Below are 18,474 nucleotides of genomic sequence, written 5' to 3'. Positions count from 1 at the left end.
TTAGTAAGTTTACTCTGTAAAAATTAGTGTTATTATTATGCTTGCATATCTATATTTTTATGTCTCCCCTAGTGTAATGGATAGCTAAATTTCCCTAGTGTTTGCTTAAATGTAGAGCCCCTAGTGAAATGGATTGTTACCATTAGTAAAGTTAAAATGTAACTTTAGTATTTTTAATATTGAGCCTAGTTAAAAGAACCATTTTTATGTAATTAGGTATTTAACCCTTGCCACTTAATTTAGTAAATTTAAATAACGAGAGCTATATTTATTTACCTAAATTAAGCTTCAACATTAAAAATGATCTAGACGAATTTATGGATAAGTTATTGACACCAATTTGGAAATAAACTTCGGTGGTTTGGGTGATATCAATAAGTTATATGAAGGTGAAATTATAAAAAGGGAAACCGTTATAATTTGGGTATTGACGAGGGTCAAAACTAGGCTAGGTCTCAATTTAAATACTTAGGGAATAGTAGCTTTCTAAAAAAGAATCCAATATTTAGCTAAGTTGTAACTTTATATTTATTCGAGAGAAAAATGTAAAGTTTGATACTAGAACATTTTAATAGGGCGTAAAAACTTGAAACAATCCATGGACCTAGGGGTGACACAATTAAGTAAACACTCCCATTTACCTCATTTATATTTCTTATAAAATTATTATCATCTTTATTTACGAATTATAAGTTTAAAATATATAAAAATCTATAAATAAAACATTTAATGTTCGTAACAGTATTTGTCACATATTTTTCACTTACACGAATCGTGTAGCCTCACACGAATCGTGTAAGGCTTGACGCGGCTACAGTATCATCTAGGTCAAAAATTAGGGTTTTGATTAATTAATTATTTATAATTAGGTTATTAGTTATTTTTATTATATAATTAGTTTTAATTAGTATAAAATGCTTAAATAAATGTTTTAATCCTAAAATTAGTATTAATTATAAGTTTATAAATTGTAACTAGTTTATAATCAGTAAATTAATTAATTTTCTTTTAATTTGTATTAGTTTAATTAAAAATGTCATTTAGTTAATTTAAATAAGTTTATATAATAATTGCTTAAAACAAAAATCTAAATATATAGTTTTATTAAAATTTACTATTTTACTAATTACCATTTAGTAACATAATTGTCGCATCATAATTAGTATAATTTCATTTAGTTCCTTTTTAAGTTAATTATTGTAATCTTGTAATTTTATTTAGTAAATTAGTTAAGTTATTTTCTTTTACTGTTATACTATAAATTGCCTAATCCAAAACCCTCTTTAATTAAGTTTGACATCAAAGACTATTAAAAAAACCATTAAACACTCCATCTCCCTGTGGAACGAATCGGATTTACCAACAAACTAAACTACACGGATAGGACTAGTTGCCTATATATATGTGTGAAATCAACCTGAAATCAATAAAATACCACATATACAATAAATCAATTCGTGTAACAAAATAACTCAAATCCGTTCATAAATAAAGGTCTCGATCCAGCACATCAGTATAATATAATGAAACTTGATCAACTTCATTATATTACAGTAAGTCATGTTAAGTTTCTAATGAAATGTGATGATTCATAGTACCATCATCATGTGCCATGTTACACGGCTCTTACATTCTATCCAATTCTCAAACATAATAGGAACATGTCATCCTGATAGTTCTATCTTTTCCAGGGTATTCTGGTAATTTGACAAATCAAAATTTTTCTATTACCATTTCTTTCTTAGAGCATTAGCTATACTCATTTCGAATCTCATATCTACAAATTCTGGACCATTACTCGCTTGACTCGAAGTCGGGAAGAGAAAACGAAAGTATGAAGCTTTGAAAACTAATGAAGAATACAAAGGCCGAAAATCACCCAGGATTTACAAACCGTGTATATCAATACGTATTGCAACGTAAAGACACGGGAGAATTAAAAACATTATAATTCCGAGGAAAGGATAGAAGTAAATAGATTCTTCTGGCGATAAATGAAAGAGAAGAATGAAAGATATGAAGGTTAGAAGTATAACAAGAATTAGAACGGGATGGAGCATTTAAAAGAATACTTTAAGGTATGAGTTGAGGGAGAAAGGATGGAAGATGTGAGTTGTGGAAATAAGGAAGATAAGGAAGCGGATTTATAGCAAAATATTCGACAAAGAAATCGAAACAGATCGCCGCACTAAATCAAAGAAGATCTTGATTGCCAAAGAACCAAATCTTATTACGTAAGATTTTCCATAAATTCCGGAAATCAATTCTAATCACGTTATCGGTTCAAACAAATCCATATTTACTCAATTCACTCTTTTGTGATTGCTTCACTTGTGCGCTTCACTTGATCGAACCATTGTATCTATACCTCCCAATAATGATAAAACTCCATTGTCACCTCATATACGTCATGAAAACACCCATATTGTTATCCATGACGATCTCTATCAAATTTCGGGACGAAATTTATTTAACGGGTAGGTAATGTAACGACCAGGATTTTTCCGATCGTTTTACACTTATAAGATTAATATTTACATAAATTAAACCTTACCAACATGATAAGCAACCCAAATTGTTGAGATTTATGTTTTTGAAAAGAGTTTTACACAACGTTTGACCGTCTAGTTTGACCGATGATATCACGAACTATATAATATATGATAATTATACGTTTGTGTATATATATGTATATATACATATTTAACTTGATCTAAGGATGTTTTAATATATTATTTTGTATTAATAACAATAAGTTATAAGTATATTTTGAAACTACTAACTTAAGTTTTCAAAACGATAACCATACGTAACGTTATTTGACATAAATACTTATGACCTATAATGTTTATACATATATCGTATATGTAATGTATTTAATCACTTTTTAAAGACTTAAATACATAAAACAATATAAGTATATTCACAAAAGATAGCTATATTTGAATTCTCATTCCATTTTTCACAAGATTTCTATACGTATATCTAGAGTACATGTACTCGTATCATACCTAGCTTCTATACGTATTTACTATTGGTATATACACATCAAATCACCACCAACCAGCCCTTATTCATGCCTTATGTATAAGGTAACTCTCTTGTTCATGCCTTATGTATAAGGTAACTACTTTTGATGTTTAGTATGACTAATTACATAAAAATACAACATGAAATTTTGTCCATGTTTTTCCATTAATCATGTTTTTATGGCCTTAAATACATCTTCCATTTTCAAACTTTACTACCTCATTTCTTTAACCAAAAACACACTCTTAAGAAACTCCATAACCATTCAGCTAGTATCCATGAAGATCTAGCCATAAAAACATCACTTAATCACCATAAGAAAACCCTTACAAAAACACTTCAAGAATCCTTCCAAGAACACAAACTTACTTCCAATCTTTCATCCAATTCCATCACCCTTTTAGTTCTAGGTTTTCACTCCTCTTTTACAGCAATCTTGTCCAAGTAACTTGAGGTAGTAACTTTGTTCATAACCTTATTCGATTCATATATATATAGCTATCTTATTTTGTGGTATAAAATTTTAACAACAAGAACATAGTTTGAATGTTTTCAAACTTGTTTGCAAACTAAATAGATCCTTCTAACTTAACTTTTAAAATACTTCAAGACCTGTAATATAACTTAAATATATGTTAATTTAACAAGGTATAACTTGGTTTTTCAAAGAATACCTTAAAAACTGTTTTTACGACGTCGGAGTGCAACCGGGGACTGTTTTGGGTTGGATAATTAAAAACCATCTTAAACTTTGAATTGGAGGTTTATTTTCTGGAAAAATAATTTTTACTATGAATATGATAACACATAAAAATTTCATGATTTAATTCAAAGTATAAGTATTTTTAGAAAAATGGTCATTAAATAATATTTTTGTAACAAAAATGTTTAACTTCATAAGTTTCACTAAAGTTTCACCTATGCCGTGTGATTTTGAATACAAACTAAGGTATTTACAGTTCATAGTCTTAAAGAGGGACTCAATCCAAGGAGATGGCAAGTTGAATCAACGAAAACGGAGTTGTAACGAAGAAACTATGACCGAAACAAAATCGGATATCCAAGACTAGTTTAGCCACGAAAATAATTGGGAAAAATTAAATAAATCACATCTTTTTAAGATATCATGATATTTTATATATATGTACTTATAATTCAATTTTATATGGTTCAGGATCACCCGTAAACAATACGAGAAGATTAATCATAAGATCCCATGATTGTACGCAACACGTCATTTGACAACACCGGTACTTTATGTACGCAACACGTCATTTGACAACACCGGTACCGTGGGTCAAGATTAATCTCGACCAATACATATACGATGGGAGTTTTATTCATTTCGTTGGGGGTTTATTAAACATCTAAAAATGAACCATTAAAATTGAATTACTAACAACGAACTGCTAACTACGGACTAAGAAATTATTAAAAGTATTAAAAGTATAATAAGTATATATATGTGACGATTGTTTTAAAAAGAAAAGGTATTGATATATTATATATGGATAGGTTCGTGATATCAATCGGAGACCAAGTCGAAATTACATATCTTCAAGACAAAAGTGAGTATATAGTCCCTTTTAAACTTTAAATATTTTGGGCTGAGAATACATGCGCTGTTTTTATAAATGATTTACGTTATGGACACAAGTAACTGAAAAATATATTCTACGTTGAGTTGTACCACTGGCATACTTCCCTGTAGCTTGGTAACTATTATTTACAGCGGTATTGTAAACGCGAATCCTGTTGATAGATCTATCGGGCCTGACAACCCCAACCGGACTGGACGACCAGTATTCAACGGTTGCACAGTACTTCGTTTCGTGACTACACTTGGTACAGTGTAGTAAGATTTCATATTAAAGGGAATATGCGACGTGATTAAATGTTAAGTATGGTTACCAAGTGCTCAACCACTTAGAATATTTTTATGAAAATGTTTATATATGAAATCTTGTGGTCTATATATATATATATATATATATATATATATATATATATATATATATATATATATATATATATATATATATATATATATATATATTGCTGCCGGCATTAAACCTATATCTCACCAACTTTATGTTGACGTTTTAAAGCATGTTATTCTCAGGTATGTATTAAGTCTTCCGCTGTGCATTAGCTCATATTAAGGATACTATTTGGGACCATTTAAGCCAGGATTCAAGAACGTTGCATTCGAGTCATTGAAGATCATTAGAGACTATTATTAAGTAAATGACAGATTAGGTCATTTGGATATTATAAAATGTTAGGCGAACATGTCAACTTTTGATGTAATGATAGATTGTCTTTTAAGAATAAATGCAACGTTTGTAAAATGTATCATATAGAGGTCAAGTACCTCGCAATGTTATCATATGTTATTGTATTCTTCCCTATGGATTGGGTCGGGTCGTCTCACACTGATCATTCGCCTGAGGGTGTGCGACTGATGTGAATGTTTGCTTTATATTCAATTCTTGGCACCAGTCACTAAATGGATTACCTTCAAACTGTGTACCATTGTAGCTTACTATTTCATTTGGTATTCCAAATCGAAAGACGATGTTTTCCCATACAAAATTTCAGATTTGCTTGCCCGAAATTGTTTTCAGTGGTTTGGCTTCTACCCATTTCGTAAAATAATCAATGGCCACTACCAGAAACTTTACACCCCCAAGTCCTGCGGGGAATGGCCCTACTATATCAATTGCCCATTTGAAGAATGGTCATGTAGACGCAACCGGTATCATTGGATGTCGCAAAGCCTTGCTTACCGGTGGATGAAGCTGACACGGTTGACATTTGCGTATTACTTCTGCGGCATCTCTATACATTGATGGCCAGTAATATCCGAGCCGCATTATTTTGGACGCAACTGTTTTGTGTCCTGAGTGCAGAGCGCACATCCCCTCGTGCACTTCCTGTATGATTGACTCCGCTTGAGTTGGATTAAGACACCGCAAATGAGGTCCCAGAAAAGACTTTCTGTATAGAATTCCCTTGTCTAACAGATACATTGGTGCTTTTATCTTAATCTTTCTTGCTTCACTTGAGTCTATTGGCAATGTACCTTTGGTTAGAAATTCTATTATTGGTGTCATCCAACTCTGCTCCTCTTCTTCAACTGCAGCCGAAACACTGTCTTCTTCAATAGATTTTACTTTAACTTCCTCAACCCAAATTTCTTTCTTAAAATGACTGAATGTTAATGCGGCTAACTTACTAAGCGCATCCGCCTTTTTATTCAGCGTCCTTGAAACCTAAGTTATTTGGAATAAATCGAAGTCCACTGCCAGTTCGTGCACAAGCTTTAGGTATTTTTGCATCGATTCATCATGTGCTTTGAATATTCCGTTAAATTGATTTGCAACTAATTGCGAATCAACATATACTGACAATTCTTTAACCTCCAGGTATTTTGCTACCCGTATCCCAGATAACAATGCTTCATATTCAGCTTCATTATTTGTGACAGGGAAACCGAATCGCAGTGCAAAGGTATATTCTTCTCCTTCTGGACTTTTTAGAACTATTCATGCCCCTGCGCCTTCTGGACCACAAGCCCCATCTGTGTGCATTTCCTACAGCTGTTCGGGCGGAGGTGGTATTTCTTTTGATTCGTGCGAGACTTCAATATCTCCGGCTGTTTCAGCCAGATAATCCGCTAGTACTTGCCCTTTTACCGCACTTCGTGGTGAGAAGCTTATTTCATGCTCTCCCAATTCAATATCCCATTTGGCCATGCGACCAGAATTTTCTGGTTTATATAGCACATGCTCAACAAGTATCAGCGAATGTAAATTTGCTAGAATTTATCAAGCAATTTTATGTTTGTTGACAACAAATTGTTGTTTGTCATACCTGCTTTATCGGCTGATCTGTTAGGACCCTTATTGGGTGCGCTTGGAAATATCTCCGTAAGCATCTAGCCGTATGCACGAGTGCATAAATCAGTTTTTCGATTGCAGGATAGTTTAATTCGCTTCCTGTCAAAGTTTTGCTAACAAAATATACAGGCATTTGTACCTGTTCGCACAGCATAATTATATAATTTTAAATGTCTATTGATTGAAAATTAGCTATTTTAAATTATATAGTGCGTACCTGTCCTCTGTCCGCTATTAACACTGAACTTATTGTTTCCTTCGATGCTGCTAAGTATAGTATCAACGTTTCTCCCGCAATCGGCGCAGTCATTGTTGGCAGCTCTTTCAGCAACTTTTTCATTTCTTGAAACACCACTTCTACTTCCTCCGTCCACTTGAAATCCACTTTCGTTAAGCAATTCTTCAATGTCCTGAAAAAGGGGAGTGATCGCTCTGCGGATTTTGATAAGAACCTCGTTAGTGCCGCCAACTTACCCGTTAAACTTTGCACTTCTTTTTTATTTCTTGGTGACGACATATTCTCAATTGCCTCTATTTTCTTTGGGTTTGCACGTATCCCGCGCTTAGTTATTATATGACCAAGAAACTTTCCTTCTTCCTCTCCAAAACTGCACTTCGACGGGTTGAGCTTCATATTAATCTTTCTTAACGATGCGAACGTTTCTAATATGTCTTCCAACAGACCTTGTTCTGTTGTGCTTTTTATAACTAGGTCATCAACGTATGCTTCTTAATTTCTCCCAATCTGACCTTTGAAAGCTTCGTCTATTACCCGTTAGTATGTTGCTCCAACAGTTTTTTTAAACCAAATGGCATCTTGGTATAGCAGTATATGCCCTAGCTTGTGTGAAAAGCAGTCTTATCCTCATCATCCGCTGCCATCTGTATTAGATGGTATCCTTTGTATGCATCCAAAAAACATTTGTATCGGAAGCCAGCTAACGATTCAACTTTCCAGTCCTTGGGGTAAGCTTTATTAATATCCGTGAAGTCAACACACATGCGCCAAGACCCATCGGGCTTTTTACCAGCACTGGGTTTGCTACCCACGTTTGGTACCTTACTTCTCGTAAGATGTTTGCTTTGACCAACTTATCAACTTCTGCCTTCAACCATTCGCTTCTTTTAGGAGCCATACCGCGTTTCTTTTGTCGCACTGGCGTCAGACTAGGATTTGCGTTAAGCTTGTGCTCAGCAATTTCTCTTGGTACGCCCGTCATGTCTGCTTCTTTCCATGCGAAGAAATCCGTATTAGAAGCTAATATATTACGAAGCTTAAACTTTGTCTCATCAGACAATCCTCCGTCAATTTTAATTTTTTGTTCTGGATGTCGCGGGTTTGCGATGATCATGCAGCTTCGAATTTGCTCTGCCTCACTCGGCTGTTGTTCTGCTTGTTCCACGGCCGCAACGCTTGCATCTTGCTTTTCTGACCTTATCGTTGCAATTCCTAACGGTGTTGGGAACTTGATAAGGCCATGTATTGTGGAAGGGATAGCTGCCAATTTTTGCAAAGTTGTGCGCCCTAAAAGCGTGTTATATTTTGAGTAAGACCTTACGACAGAAAATTCTACTGTCGTGCTTCTCACTAACTCCTTATTATCATCGTCCACCAGCTCCAGTTCTAATTGGATGATCCCGATTGGCCATGCGGACTCCCGAGAAAATCCTGATAACGCAGTGTTATGAGCCACTAGCTTGGCTCGCACAGCCCCTGGCAGCAAGCGGAAACAGTGTTCGTACATTATATCAGCACCGCAACCGGTGTCTACATGCAGTCGCTTGATGATGTACCCGCAGCTTTTGACACGCCCTTTAATTGTGATGGGCGCATCCGAGGGTTCCTTTGCTATAGCCGGGAACATGATGGGAGTGTTTTCCCATTCCTCAGATACCTCTAACTTACGCTCTGATTTATCCGTCTGCTGGTTACCATATTTATGGTTTTATCTGTTTCCTTTCCCTCATTCTTCTTTTGCCACGGATATTCCTTTTCACCCTTTGGCTTATCGGTTGGTGCTCTTGCACTTTTCTTCAGGTGTTGCAATCTTCCTCTTTTGAGTTCAACAACTACCCTTTCAATTAAGTGCCGACATTCATTGGTCTCATGACCGTAATCATCATGAAAATCACAAAATTTGCTTTTGTCTCTGTTCCCATACTTTGACAAAGGTACTGGGGGGTCGAAGCTTTTGCACACTGCCTCTGTAGCCAAAATTTCCTTTGGTGTTTTTGTGAGGTCTTTTATTAACGCAACATTCTCGGTGTGGCTGCTTTTAAACCTCTGACTTCCTCCCCCTTTGTTGTTGTTGAATTTGCGATACTTGTCATTATGATAGTTACCACTTCTGGGTTGCCCATTACCACCATAACGCTTGCCAGATTCTGACCCTCTTTCCTGCACTCGATAATAATCATCGTCGATATCCATATTTGAAGAGGTACTTCCGCAATTCTGCTTTATATCTTCTTGTGCCCGCATGTAATCATGCATTTCTTTTACGGCTTCTGCGAAAGTTTCTGGCACTCTTCTGTGTAACCGTTGCCATAAAGATAGGTGTCTGTCGGTATCTATACAATGTATAAAGCCGGATACCTTCTGGCTTTCTGGCAAGTCTTGTATTTTAGCCACCTCCTTGGTATATCTGTCTATTATTTCTCCCAAGCTTTCTTTCGATTTCTGCTTAATGTCGTGACATTCGACATGTGTTCTTTTGGGTGCGCACAAATTGTGAAAGTTTAATAAAAATCTTGAACGCAAATCCGCAAAACCTGTAATGCTTTGGGCTGGCAAATTATTGAACCATTCCCTTGCCGCTCCTTGCAACACTATTGGTAGCATATGGCATGCTACCGCATCATCCCAGCTGTGTGTTCTTGCAGTTCCTTCAAATTTTTGCAAAAAGTCATCCGGATTCATAGTAAACTTCCATCGGGAGTGTGCCACCATCCCTTAGATGATTCATTCAGGACAGTTTCTGATGTAACCGGCCCTGTTTCAACACTTGGTGTTTATGGAGGCTTTGATGCGCCCTTGGTTGGTGTTGGTGGCGTCGACGGTGTGTTCGTAACAGTCGCCGTAGGTGTTTGAAACCCTGGACTTACTGGAGAGTCCGATCGCCCTTGGTTCTTTGCACTCTTACTTCCTCCACCCATTCTTGATGACAATTAAAAACCTGAAAGTGACCGATTAGTTAAACAAAAAAGTTTTACGGAAGAAAGATACGTACAATAAATCATACACAACATAAATTCCAATCTTCTTTGTTTCATATAACCGGTCCCACGGATGGCGCCAAATGATCAAGCATATTTTCACGGGGTCAAGGTGAACCTACGCTTGAGTGCATAACAGGGTTTAAGGACTAACAACATTCAGACCTCCGACGCTTAGTCGTGGATAACCCACATCGGTATCGTTTCGATTCTGACAGGGTGGCCGATTTGAGAGTCCACCAACAACCTAGCATACGAGGTTGAGTGGCCCAAAGACATGAAGGTTTTATAGTTCGAGGCATACCTGAAAGTCTTTAAGATCGTAAGAAGCTTTGTTCGTACGATGGAGATTTGTATGCTGTGGTTTACGTATGAGTAAACGAATGTATTTGTGTATCTTTTTTAGGGTTTATGAGCTATGTATTTATACGCTCACTAATTAGGGTTTCGGTAGAATCTCTTCCCTAATTAAATGTGATCTTATCCCAACTAATTTTCGTTATTTAAGGAAAAGAATCTGAATTGATTATACCGTACATTCTTCTAGAATGTACCAGATCCTTATGCAAGTATACGAAACTCGCATCAGATGGTATAGGCGCATAAGGTGCGTCTATACCCGTGCCATAGGCCTTATATGGCAGTTTGTGTGCGGTTTAGGGCTTTGGATGCGCATCCGCACAACCTTCCGGATATGCGTATCATTACTCGCAAAAATCGAAGCCTTACGTAATTGGGAAACCCCCACGACTCCGACTCACATTCGTAAATTTTTAGATCTCGCCGGTTATACCGAAGGTTCATTTTCGACTTTTCCCGTATTTGCTCGTCATTTAACCTCGTTAACACTCAAAGGAAAGAATTAAACCTCTCCGTGTTCGAACCTTATACGTGATTATCCACACCAACCATACTAGCCAAATTCGTGTAACACAAAATGGAACTCAAATATGAAAATATTTCTAAGTGAACACCTGAAGGGCCTCCTCTCTCGACTCGAAATCAAAGAAACTGAAATTCGTTATTTTTGCCTGAAGAAATGCGGATACCTAATTATGGGGCCCGATCAACCTTGTCATCACCATGTACCACGTTACATAACTCTGTTATTTCACTGTTTCCGTCTGATATTACCGGAACCCAAGATAACACACAGTCCAAGGATACCTCTTTCTTCATTGACTTATCGTCCTTATGCTTATGATAAATGGCCAGCTACTACTTAACTCCAAAACATATATGACTACGTGTACTATCTCGTTTCCACCAAGTCTCAACATTTGACCACAAGATGCGCGATGCGACTATATCAAAAATGAAAACTCCTCCTATCATTACGCTTATACTTCCGTATAAGGAAATCTTATCATCCGATCTCTCAATGGAAAGAGACCCCACACACTATACCAGCATTCACCACGAGGGGGAATAATCTTATCAAACGTATTCAGAAATCGACGAGATGGGAAAACTTGCACAACTATTCATTGAAGGAATTCTATTCCAACACGGTGTGCCATTGTCAATTATCTCGAATCAAGATGCTCGTTTCACTTCTAGATTTACAAGAAGCCTTGGGAACACGTTTAAACATGAGTACCGCGTATCATCCACAAACCGACGGACCAAGAAAACGTACGATTCAAATCTTGGAAAAACATATTACAAACTTGTATTGTCGCCTTTAGCCGATTCCTCTTACAATGATAGTTATCACTCGTGTATTAACGTCGCACCTTTCGAAGCTTTATATGGCCGCAAATGTCGTTCTCCTAATTGTTGGGCCGAAGTAGGCGACAAACAAACCACCGGACCCGAACTCATTCATGAAATAACCGTTAAGATCGTTCAAATTCAAGAAAGGCTCAAGACGGCCCGTAGTCGCCAAAAGAGCTATGCCGATGTTAGACGTAAACCTCTCGAATTCCAAGTGAGTGACCGTGTAATATTAAAAAGTCGCATCTTGGAAAGGTGTAATCCGTTTCGGGAACGTGGAAAGCTAAATCCGCGATATATTGGTCCGTTTGAAATCTTGGAGCGTATTGGACCCGTTGCTTACCGTTTAAATCTTCCGACTCAATTGAGCTCCATTCATACTACATTCCATGTATCGAACTTAAAGAAGCGTCTCGCGGAACAAGAACTTGTTATTCCTTTCGACGAGCTTACTATCGATGACAAACTTCACTTCAGGGGAAAACCGGTTGGAATTATGAATCGTGAAACCAAACTTTAAAACAACGTAAAATCCCGATTTTCAAAATTCGTTGGGATGTCAAAAGAGGACTCGAGTCTTCGTCCTCTACGTTTTGATACTAATTTCACTACTTGGGGTAAGGTTTCTAAAAACTCTAGATTTTTGTTCTTGATGTTCTTGACTTGAAATGGTGTTAGTTAGTGTCTATGGCTTAATAGGTTGTTGTGTATGTAAATGGTTTGCTCGATTTTGTTGTTTAGAGTAACTAGCATGAACACTTGAAATGGGTTGTTGAATCCTGATATGGCCGAAACGGACGGTTTTATTTTCGCGGTGTCGTTAGTCCGCGGCGCGTCAGAATCAGCTATCATAGGGGTGAGTAGTGGTTGTTTTTTATTTATATTTAGATGGGGTTCCAAGCTATAGCTCACCTACTTGTCTTCTGTAACGACCCAGAAATTTCCGACCAAATTTAAACCCTAAACTCTATATGTTTCCGACACGATAAGCAAAAACCCTAATGTTGAGTCTAGAATGTTTGAAATCTTCATTTGGATAATTAGTTACCCTTTGACCAAGCCTGATGATTCACGAACGTTTATGTGTTTATATGTTATATATTTATTTATTGTTAACGATAACAAAGTACTAGATATAATAGGTTTTGATATAAGAATATTATATTTAACGGTGAGAGTAAAAGATAATAAGACTTTACAAATATCTGAATCTGTCTTTGTCAAAATATTAACGAGGTGTTTTAATAAAATAAAGATTTTAATGTTTTCTTAAAGTCGTAGCTTTTCTAGAAACCTTTTTGTCACTTCATAAACATTAACGGTCCAGGATTTTTAATAAAAACAAATACTTAAACAACACGTGTTCATTAAATATATATATATATGTATTTTACAAAACAATATTAAACGTTTTCAATTTAAAAATATATTTCGACAAATAATTAAACTTTGTTGTATACGAGTAAATGACCACAATATTTAAAAGATTAAGTTACATTTTTAGTGGGATTGTTTTTATAATTAAAAACCCATTATTTTGATAAAGATACGAGTCCCAGAATGTAAAATGTTAATTTTCTCAGCGTACGAAACGTTTTCTGAAAAACCGGAATCGGGACTTTTGTTAAGTGACTACGTAAAAGTAATTTTTGTAGAAATCATATTTTTACCATACCCGTAAATATAATATAATATATAAATAAATACTTAAATTAAATAAATATTAATATATATATATATATATATATATATATATATATATATATATGTGTCGGCAAAACGTGTTAAATCCCAAATGTGAGCTGGCATGGCAAGCCATGCGACTCGCATAAGCAACAAGGTAAACCCCATGCGACTCGCATGGGGTAGTATTTTTGGCCACAATATAAATTCGGACGAATGGTCACGTACACGCACACACTTTATTTTTTTTTCTTTTTCTCTTCTTTTTTTTCTGCTTTCTCATAATACTCCGTAACATAAATTATATTTATAATTATTATAATTAATATTATTAATAATCTTAACATTAATAATATAAATCTTATTATTATGAGTATTAGTGATATTAGGAGCAAGATTTTTAGCATTAATACCTAAAATATTATGATGGGGCTCTGCCCAAGTGTTCCAAAACTGGTTTCATGAATGGGATAAGATTAAGGAGATTATGGGTCAAATTTATGAAAGTTATGGGTATGGATCGGGGGTTTTGCTCGTGAAATAAACTAGTGTTTGTCAACTCCGTTTTGCCCAAATACTATCCTGCAATATTGAATCTCAATATTTGTCATAACCCGTCCTTAACCATAAGAACGTGTTAGATAACGTATGATTTCATTGCGAGGTATTGACCTCTATATGCGACATTTTTAAAAGAAAAACTGCATATATTATACATTACAAACCAATCTCTTATTTTTGATACAAGCTTTGGACAATAAAAAGATGATTATCGTTTAGCGATAATCTTCGACTTACAAACTTTACATATAATGATAACAACACGGTTTCTAGCGTATTTCACAATACAAATCCTCGGATATGCAGTTTTATTTTTGACACAAATATGAGTACGCAAGATCCTGCTTAGATTCAACATGATGCAGCGGAAGCTTCTAATTATCACCTGAGAATAAACATGTTTAAAACGTCAACAAAAAGTTGGTGAGATATAGGTTTAATGCCGGCAGCAATATATATATAGACCACAAGATTTCGTATATAAACAGTTTAATAAAAATATTCTAAGTGGTTGAGCACTTGGTAACCATACTTAACAATTAATCACGTCGCATATTCCCTTTAAAATGAAATCTTACTACACTGTACCAAGTGTAGTCACGAAACGAAGTACTGTGCAACCGTTGAATACTGGTCGTCCAGTCCGGTTGGGGTTGTCAGGCCCGATAGATCTATCAACAGGATTCGCGTTTACAATACCGCTGTAAATATTAGTTACCAAGCTACAGGGAAGTATGCCAGTGGTACAACTCAACGTAGAATATATTTTTCAGTTACTTGTGTCCATAATGTAAAACATAAGATACATGTATTCTCATCCCGAAATATTTAGAGTTTAAAAGTGGGACTATATACTCACTCTCGTCTTGAAGATATATATATTTTGACTTGGTCTTCCGGTTGATATCACGAACCTATCCATATATAATATATCAATACCTTTTCTTTTTAAACAAACGTCACATATATATACTTGTTATACTTTTAATACTTTTAATAATTCCTTAGTCCGTAGTTAGCATTTCGTTGTTAGTAATTCAATTTTAGTGGTTCATTTTTAGATGTTTAATATACCCGCAATGAAATAAATAAAACCCCCAACGAAATAAATAAAACCCCATCGTATATGTATTGGTCGAGATTAATCTTGACCCACGGTACCGGTGTTGTCAAATGACGTGTTGCGTACATAAAGTACCGGTGTTGTCAAATGACGTGTTGCGTACAATCATGGGATCTTATGATTAATCTTCTCGTGTTGTTTACGGGTGATCCTGAACCATATAAAATTGAATTATGAGTACATATATATAAAATATCATGTTAATTAAGAAAGATGTGATTTATATAATTTTTTCCCAATTAATCCCGAAGTTAAACTAGTCTTGGATAACCAATTTTGTTTCGGTCATAGTTTCTTCGTTACAAATCCGTTTTCGTTGATTCAACTTGCCATCTCCTTGGATCGAGTCCCTCTTTAAGACTATGAACTGAAAATACCTTGGTTTGTATTCAAAATCACACGGCATAGGTGAAACTTTAGTGAACTTATGAAGTTAAACATTTTCCTTTATGTAAACAACCTTAAATGATTATTTTTCTAAAAATACTTATACTTTGAATTAAATCATGAAATTTTTATGTGTTATCATATTCATAGTAAAAATCATTTTTCCAGAACATAAACCTCCAATTCAAAGTTTAAGATAGTTTTTAATTATCCAACCCAAAACAGTCCCCGGTGGCACTCCGACGTCGTAAAAACAGTTTTTAAGATATTCTTTGAAAAACCAAGTTATACCTTGTTAAGTTAGCATATATTTAAGTTATATTACAGGTCTTGAAGTATTTTAAAAGTTAAGTTAGAAGGATCTATTTAGTTTGCAAACAAGTTTGAAAACATTCAAACTATGTTCTTGTTGTTAAACTTTTATACCACAAAATAAGATAGCTATATATATATGAATCGAATAAGGTTATGAACATAGTTACTACCTCAAGTTCCTTGGACAAGGTTGCTGTAAAATAGGAGTAAAAAGCTATAACCAAAAGGGTGATGGAAGTGGATGAAAGATTGGAAGTAAGTTTGTGTTCTTGGAAGGATTTCTTGAAGTGTTTTTGTATGGTTTTCTTATGGTGTTTAAGTAAGGTTTTTGAAGCTAGATCTTCTTGGTAAGTTACTGAATTGTTGTGGAGTTCAAAGGTTAAGAAGAAGTGTGTGTTTTAGCTAAGATATTTGAAGTTAAAATGAATGAAAATGATGATACATATAAGCCCTTAAAAACGTGGCCTTTAGGTATACATGGACAAAATTTTAGTTTGTATTTTTGTAATTAGTCTTACACTCATTCAAAAGTAATTACCTTATACATAAGGCATTGAACAAGGGCTGGTTGGTGGTGATTTGATGTGTATATACCAATAGTAAATACGTATAGAAGCTAGGTATGATACGAGTACATATACTCTAGATATACGTATAGAAATTTTGTGAAAAATGGAATGAGGATTCAAATATAGCTATCTTTTGTGAATACACTTATATGGTTTTATGTATTTAAGTCTTTAAAAGTGATTAAATACATTACTTATACGATATATGTATAAACATTATAGGTCTTAAGTATTTATGTCAAATAACGTTACGTATGGTTATCGTTTTGAAAACTTAAGTTAGTAGTTTCAAAATATACTTATAACTTGTTGTTATTAATACAAAATGAGATATTAAAACATTCTTAGATCATGTTAAATATGTATATATACATATAAATACACAAAAGTATAATTATCATATATTGTATAGTTCGTGATATCATCGGTCAAACTAGACGGTCAAACGTTGTGTAAAACTCTTTTCGGAAATATAAATCTCGACAATTTGGATTGCTTATCATGTTGGTAAGGTTTAATTTATGTAAATATTAATCTTATAAGTATAGAACGATCGAAAAAGTGCGGGTCGTTACATTACCTCCCCGTTAAATAAATTTCGTCCCGAAATTTTAAAATTGTACCTATTTTGCGTCATCGAGAAACAAGTGTGGATACTTTTGTTTCATCTGATCCTCCCGTTCCCAAGTAAACTCGGGACCTCTTCTAGCACTCCAACGAACCTTAACTATCGGTATGTTGCTCTGCTTGAGCTGTTTAACTTCACGATCCATGATTTCGATTGGTTCTTCGATGAATTGTAGTTTCTCATCGACATGGATTTCTTCAAGAGGAATGGTGAGATCTTCCTTTGCAAGACACTTCTTAAGGTTTGAGATGTGAAAGGTATTATGTACTCCGGCGAGTTGTTGCGGTAACTCGAGTCGATAAGCTACCGGTCCAATGCGTTCGATGATCTTGAACGGACCTACATATCTTGGGTTCAGTTTACCCCTTTTGCCGAAACGTATTACACCTTTCCAAGGTGACACCTTTAGCATAACCATGTCCCCGACCTGAAACTCTAATGGTTTCCTTCGGACATCGGCGTAGCTCTTTTGGCGACTACGGGCTGTTTTCAATCTCTCCTTAATTTGTACTATCTTCTCAGTCGTTTCGTGTATGATCTCGGGACCAGTTAATTGTCGATCTCCTACTTCATTCCAACAGATAGGAGATCTACACTTCCTCCCATACAGTGCTTCAAATGGTGCAGCTTTAATACTCGCATGATAACTATTATTATACGAGAATTCTGCTAACGGTAAATATTTATCCCATCCGTTTCCAAAATCGATCACACATGCCCTGAGCATGTCTTCAAGAGTCTGAATTGTTCTTTCACTCTGCCCGTCGGTTTGCGGATGATATGCGGTACTCATATCCAAACGAGTTCCTAGTGCCTCCTGTAGTGATTGCCAGAACTTTGAGGTAAATCTACTATCACGATCGGATATAATGGAAATAGGTATTCCATGCCTTGAAACAACTTCCTTTATATATAATCGTAATAGTTTCTCCATTCTATCCGTTTCCTTTATAAGTAAGAAATGTGCAGACTTGGTGAGACGATCAACAATCACCCAAATGGTGTCGTATCCCCAGGAAGTCTTTGGTAACTTCGTGATGAAATCCATGGTAATACCATCCCATTTCCATTCTGGGATTTCTGGTTGTTGAAGTAACCCTGACAGCTTCTGGTGTTCTGCTTTGACCTTGGAACAAGTCAAACATTCCCCAACATATGTTGCAACGTCGGTCTTTAAGTTAGGCCACCAATAACGTGTCTTAAGATCTTGATACATCTTTCCAACTCCAGGATGTATCGAGTATCTTGTCTTATGTGCCTCGTTCAATATCAACTTCCTTAATCCACCCAACTTCGGTACCCAAATACGATTTGCAAAATATCGAATTCCATCTTCCCGTATAA

The 18,474-nt window shown here is 35.3% G+C and overlaps 2 protein-coding genes across 2 annotated transcripts; both read right to left on the bottom strand.

The window, feature by feature from the left end:
• Positions 1–7,870: 7,870 nt before the first annotated feature.
• Positions 7,871–8,797, bottom strand: LOC139849595 (uncharacterized). Its single transcript, XM_071839232.1, has one exon. The coding sequence runs from the start codon at positions 8,795–8,797 to the stop codon at positions 7,871–7,873; it is 927 nt and encodes a 308-aa protein (XP_071695333.1).
• Positions 8,798–8,829: 32 nt separating this feature from the next.
• LOC139849594 (uncharacterized) lies at positions 8,830–9,852 on the bottom strand. Its single transcript, XM_071839230.1, has one exon. The coding sequence runs from the start codon at positions 9,850–9,852 to the stop codon at positions 8,830–8,832; it is 1,023 nt and encodes a 340-aa protein (XP_071695331.1).
• Positions 9,853–18,474: the final 8,622 nt, after the last annotated feature.

Source organism: Rutidosis leptorrhynchoides, chromosome 5 (genome assembly GCF_046630445.1).
Source record: "Rutidosis leptorrhynchoides isolate AG116_Rl617_1_P2 chromosome 5, CSIRO_AGI_Rlap_v1, whole genome shotgun sequence".
NCBI lineage: Eukaryota > Viridiplantae > Streptophyta > Magnoliopsida > Asterales > Asteraceae > Rutidosis > Rutidosis leptorrhynchoides.
This window is presented reverse-complemented; position numbering and strand designations above follow the sequence as displayed.

Bases quoted from the DNA above. Each gene is read 5' to 3' on its own strand.
- LOC139849595 (XM_071839232.1), bottom strand. From the start codon at position 8,797: ATGTTCCCGGCTATAGCAAAGGAACCCTCGGATGCGCCCATCACAATT.
- LOC139849594 (XM_071839230.1), bottom strand. From the start codon at position 9,852: ATGAATCCGGATGACTTTTTGCAAAAATTTGAAGGAACTGCAAGAACA.